Source organism: Rhinopithecus bieti, unplaced genomic scaffold, assembly GCF_001698545.2.
Source record: "Rhinopithecus bieti isolate Rb0 unplaced genomic scaffold, ASM169854v2 scaffold_12088, whole genome shotgun sequence".
Taxonomy (NCBI): domain Eukaryota; kingdom Metazoa; phylum Chordata; class Mammalia; order Primates; family Cercopithecidae; genus Rhinopithecus; species Rhinopithecus bieti.
In genome coordinates, this window is record NW_016807975.1 from 4,482,726 (window position 1) to 4,488,725 (window position 6,000).

Sequence of the window (6,000 nt, forward strand, 5' to 3'; positions counted from 1 at the left end):
CCCAGCTTTTTTTTTCAGACTGAGGTAACTAGGGGTGTGGGTGAGATGAAAATTTGGGAATAGGGACAAATGAAATAAGCCAAACGGTTTTGCCACGAAGACTTCCAGTCTTCGGATTAATTCTGGTATGTTCAAGGTGGTTTTGCAGAGCTCAGTTCTGTGAATGAATCCGTCTTCAACTTCTTGATAAAGGCGTGACTTCCAAACTTTTCTGAGGTGCCTTGTTAAAACGTGTTTAGTACCACCTACCTTGCATGGTTCTGTGCAGATTGTATACTGAGGTACACGATGCATCTAGTACCAGGCTTGGCATGTACTGATCCTGAGACTTGAGGGACACGCACATGTTTATGCTTAGAGCATACATATTTAACCATGTACCAGGCACAGTTCTGAGTGTTTTACAGTTGTGTATGATTATCCCTATTTTGTAGATAGAAATTGGTACAGTGTACAGCTAGAAAGCGTCTGAGTCTGGATAAGAACCTAATCAATTTGGTTGTAGAATTGGTTCTTAACCTGTGGGAAATCCTACCTCATGGCGATCTATAACCCTGTAATTAAGTGAATTTGGATATATTGTCATAGCTGATTAGCTTCTGAATTCCTTGAACTTGAGCTGCTCAGTATTGCACTGGCCATTTTATTAATATTGTAATAATGGAAATTTTCATTTTACCCATTTTTTTAAATAACCTTGTGTGTAGCATTGTCGCTTTTTATGGCCAGGCACAGGATACTTATGATAAACCAGGCGATTAGGGGAAGTTTTATATATTCCAGAGGTACTTAACCCTATTCAAGTGGTGTAGAGTGGAACGCAGAGTTCATTGTTCCCGGTTGTGGAAAAGGCTTTAAGAAGAATTTAACTGGTTCCAGGTAGAGGAGGCTATTGTTTTAGATAGAGGTTAGCTTGTGGGAAGATAAAGCTGGAGAGGATGGATGGGGCCATGTTACGAAGGACCTCCTGTGCCCTGCTAAGTTTGGAGTTCCCGGGACATGTTTGGAGTTCCCGGGACATGTCTGGTTGGCAATAAATCTTTCCTCTTCTGATCTATTCTCATAGCTTTAAATAGAATATAATGCCACATAATGCCAATGACTCCCAAATATTTATGGTTATTTATGGTTTTACTGTGTATGAGGAGTGGAACAACTGAGAGCTCTTGAGTCTTGGTCATGAGATCTGTGTTTAGAGAGAGCTCTCTGGTAAAGGGCCGGTGGACTAGAGAGTAGACACTAGATAGTAGCCAAGAGTACCAGTGGGGAAGGTGTTGAATGGTAAAAATAAAGGACTTCTAGAAAGTAGTGGCCTGGAAATAGGTAAGAGACACAGATCAGAAATTTCATGTGTAAGTACAAGGTTTGGAATGTGGTATAGAGGGGGTGGAAGTACAAGATGGCGTGGTGTTATGTCTGAGTTATTTATTATAATAGTGGCTTAGCTGGTCTTTGTTCCTTATCCCCCTATTACATTATATATGTTTTCTATGCTGCTTTTTGTCCTTTTGGGGACCAAGGGGAATACTGTTTTCTATTTAGTCTGAACTTTATTCACTTTTGCTATGCTAGGTTTATCCCCTACACCTGATCTTTACCTTGTTTTCCTTGCTCTTGAAAGGCCTATTATTCTCCTTGATGTGTATTTGAATATTACCCATTTTTCAGATGCTCAGCTTAGGTTCGTAAATCTTTTTCTAACCGTTACAGGCTGCATTAAAGAATAACATTGATTTTCCAACTTTGCTTGGTATTGCTAGAGAAGTTCCTCCGAGGCGTTTAGGAAGACCAGGAGCTCACCAGCAGATACATGTCATATCTCTAACAAGTTTGTGCTGCTCTTGTACACTCGAACAAAGGAAAAGAAAAAAACACATTTCAGAAGGTTTCCATTTAGCACATAGCTTGACAGAAGGTTCCGTGACCCAAAAAACTTTGCAAAACCGTGGCAAGACTGTTGCCTTGTTACAGTGTTTTATCACTAAACTGAGTTTTTAATAGTTCTTAACAGCATTTTTTAATATTTTGATCTTTCAGCATAATCACTGATTCTTATGATTGAAATAAATGTTACAGTAATATGTGTTGGAAAGTGCCTTTTTTCTTCTTTTATCATTTATTCTTGTCTCTATCCAATGCTTTTAATTAATTCTTTTCATTATAGTAGTCGAGAATGACCAAGAAAAGAAAACGCCAAGATGATTTTCAAAAAGTAAAATTGAAGGTTGGTAAAAAGAAGCCCAAGTTACAAAATGCTACTCCTACAAACTTTAAAACAAAGACTATACATCTGCCTGAGCAACTCAAAGAAGATGGAACACTTCCAACAAACAATAGAAAACTTAACATAAAGGTAAATCGTAAATCTTGTTTTGATGAAATAAGATTTTCTTTGGAATCATGTAGAATGTTATATTTTTGTGAAAATTTATCTAAAGTCTTAAACAGTTTGCCTAGGGTCATAGGGTTTATTGATGTTTGAAGTTTCTCTTTTACCCAAATCTGATCTCTCTTCATATACCTGTGTCTTTCCACGTCCTCCAGAAAGGTTTGCTAAACCAAACCAAATGCACAGTTGTTTCTCGCTGGTATACTTATTTGATGATTTAATTTTTTTTTTTTTTTTTTGAGACAGTTCTCACTCTTACACCAGGTTGAGCACAATGGGATGCTATCATGGCTCGTTGCAGCCATGACCTCCTGGGCTCGAGTGATCCTCCTGGTTCAACCTGCCAAGTAGCTGGGGCTACAGGCGAGCTCACCATGCCTGGCTAATTTAGTTTTTTGTAGATACAAGGTTGCAATATGTTTCCCAGGCTGATCTCAAACTCTTGGATGCAAGCAATCCTCCAACCAAGGCCTCCTGAGGTGCTGGGATTGTAGGTGTGAGCCATGACGCTTGGCTATATCTGGAAATAATTCTTACATGTTTTTGATGTGTCAGGTTTTTGATGAACAGTTTTCTAGCTGTTTTTTAGCTAAGATACAATCCTGTCATTCATTTTTGAACCTATACAGCACATAACTTATTATAGGTTTGTAGTAAATACTTGAAGTCAATTAAGTTTGAGCAAGTGTTGCTTAAGAATTTAACAGCTTTATGGAGACATAATTTACACATAATTAAAATCACCCATTTAAAGTATACAATTCATTGCTTTTAGTATATTTACAGAGTTATGCTACTGTCACCTTAATCTAATTTTAGAACATTTTTATCACTCCAAGAAGAAAATCTGTACCCATTAGGAATCACTTCTCATTTCTTCCAGCCCTTGGCAATCACTAATCTACTTCTGATATCTATAGATTTGGTTATTCTGGAAAGTGCATATAAATGAAATCATACAATATATGGTCTTTTATTACTGGCCTTTTACTTAGCACAGTGTTTTGGAGGTAACTGCAGGTTGTATGTAACTTGTAGCATATATCAGAACAGTGGTGCATTCCTTTGTATTGTTGAATTGTATTTCATTGCATGATTAGGTCACATTTTGTCGATCACTCTGCAGTTGATGAACATTTAGTTTGTTTCTGGTTTTTGGCTCTTATGAATAATGCTGTTATGAATATTTGTGTATAGGTCTTTGGCAGGATACACATTTTTCTATTTTTGTTTTTTAAGCTATGAAGATTAAATGACACTAAAGAGTTATTTAAAGTTATTTTTTTCAAAGGTTACATAAATTATTCCACAAATTAAATTGTCCAGTAGTATACTCTGAATAAAACACAAACACCCTGCGAAAGCCCATTTGAAATAGGCAGAATAAATAGGCCTGTCAAATTGAGAGTATATAAATACGCCTTTCATGATGTTTGGTACATGGTATATTTTCAATAAATGATGGTGTGATTGCTGTCACTTTATATCATAAGAGTGCCTAAGCCTGCGTGTAGGTTAATGTAAAGTGAGAAAATTCCAACTGAAAATTATGCATGTTTTATTAAGCTGAAAGTATTTTCTGTTTCTGATCCTAACAAAAGCTAAATAACATTTAAAAAGTACTTATTGAAGCAGTTTCCCCAAGGAGTGTTAGTTTGCTAGTGTAGTGTTAGCATGTTTATTTGAAATTGATATATGTATATAAGTATATATCTAAAATTTGTGTTTTTATTTATAGGATTTGCTGTCACAGATGCATCACTACAATGCTGGGGTTAAACAAAGTGCTCTTCTTGGACTTAAAGACCTTTTGTCTCAATACCCATTTATAATTGATGCACACCTTTCAAACATATTAAGTGAAGTGACTGCTGTGTTTACAGATAAAGATGCTAATGTACGATTAGCAGCAGTTCAACTTCTTCAATTCCTGGCCCCCAAAATACGAGCTGAACAAATTTCTCCATTTTTTCCTTTGGTAAGTGCCCATCTCTCTAGTGCCATGACTCACATTACTGAAGGAATTCAGGAGGACTCTTTAAAAGTTTTGGACATTCTGCTGGAACACTACCCAGCTCTAATTACTGGCCGTAGCAGCATATTGCTTAAGAATTTTGTAGAACTTATTTCTCATCAGCAGCTGTCCAAAGGACTGATAAATAGAGACAGATCCCAGTCCTGGATACTTTCTGTAAATCCTAATCGGAGACTCACTTCTCAGCAATGGAGGCTGAAAGTCTTAGTGAGACTCAGTAAATTCCTTCAGGCCTTGGCAGATGGATCCAGTAGGTTGAGAGAAAGTGAAGGACTTCAGGAACAGAAAGAAAATCCCCATGCCACTAGCAACTCCATTTTTATCAACTGGAAGGAACATGCCAACGACCAGCAACACATCCAGGTTTATGAAAATGGGGGTTCACAGCCAAATGTCAGTTCACAGTTCAGGCTACGGTAAGAAGGATTTCAGTTATGTCCACACAGTTTTCCTGTATTGAATTATAACTGCTGACCATTGATGACTATTGGTGGGAAGACATGCAGTTGTCTTTCATAGTTTTCATATAGTTACTCATGATTTGATTTTATTTACTCATGGAAAAGAGTCATTTGTATGTTAATTTATTAATTTATAGCAAAGCCTTTGAGAAATAAAACTTGATAATATCTATTGGCTTTGTCATCTTAGAATTTCATTTTTCTTACTCGTTTTGATTGATGTAATTTTCAATTCATGGTGCTTCATTTTACTAGTACTTTATCTTTAAGATTTAAATTAGCAATGGTTAATAAACATTTTTTAATCACTTAATTTTTTTCTTTCTTACCCTTATTAGGTATCTGGTTGGAGGACTGAGTGGTGTGGATGAAGGCCTATCATCTACTGAAAACCTGAAAGGATTTATTGAGATAATAATTCCTTTGCTAATTGAGTGCTGGGTTGAAGCTGTACCTCCACAACTAGCTACTCCTGTTGGAAATGGTATAGAACGAGAACCTCTACAGGTTATGCAGCAAGTTCTTAATATTATTTCCCTTCTGTGGAAACTCTCTAAACAACAGGATGAAACCCATAAATTGGTGAGAACTAATGATTCTTTATTTTCTTAGTGTTGCCTTTTATCATAAATGGGAAGATTCGAAATCAGCTCATTACTACTAATTGGTTATATATTTTTCTAAAACGTACCTTGGGTTTAACTGTAAACTTGTTTGTTTTGCACAAAACTACAAATTAGTTTTCTGAAGTTACTATCTGTGAATATATGTATATTTTTAAGTGAAATGCATAACTCATGCTTGATTCCGTTAGTTTTTTTTTTTTTTTTTTTTGAGACGGAGTCTCGCTCTGTCACCCAGGCTGGAGTGCAGTGGCCAGATCTCAGCTCACTGCAAGCTCCGCCTCCCGGGTTCACGCCATTCTCCTGCCTCAGCCTCCCGAGTAGCTGGGACTACAGGCGCCGCCACCTCGCCCGGCTAGTTTTTTGTATTTTAGTAGAGACGGGGTTTCACCGTGTTAGCCAGGATGGTTTCGATCTCCTGACCTCGTGATCCGCCCGTCTCGGCCTCCCAAAGTGCTGGGATTACAGGCTTGAGCCACCGCGCCCGGCCAA

At 37.3% G+C, this 6,000-nt stretch overlaps 1 protein-coding gene across 3 annotated transcripts in view; it reads left to right on the plus strand.

Annotated features, from left to right (window-relative positions):
• The window catches only part of TEX10 (testis expressed 10), a 60,345-nt gene that overhangs the window by 1,853 nt on the left and 52,492 nt on the right, over positions 1-6,000 (plus strand). For 2 of the 3 annotated variants that reach the window (XM_017884328.1, XM_017884330.1), the window contains exons 2-4: positions 2,165-2,353; positions 4,128-4,840; positions 5,224-5,467. In XM_017884328.1, the coding sequence (XP_017739817.1) occupies positions 2,174-2,353; positions 4,128-4,840; positions 5,224-5,467 (1,137 nt within the window). In that variant the 5' untranslated portion in view covers positions 2,165-2,173. The remainder of the gene's footprint in view (positions 1-2,164; positions 2,354-4,127; positions 4,841-5,223; positions 5,468-6,000) is intronic. The other variant, XM_017884329.1, reaches the window with a different exon arrangement.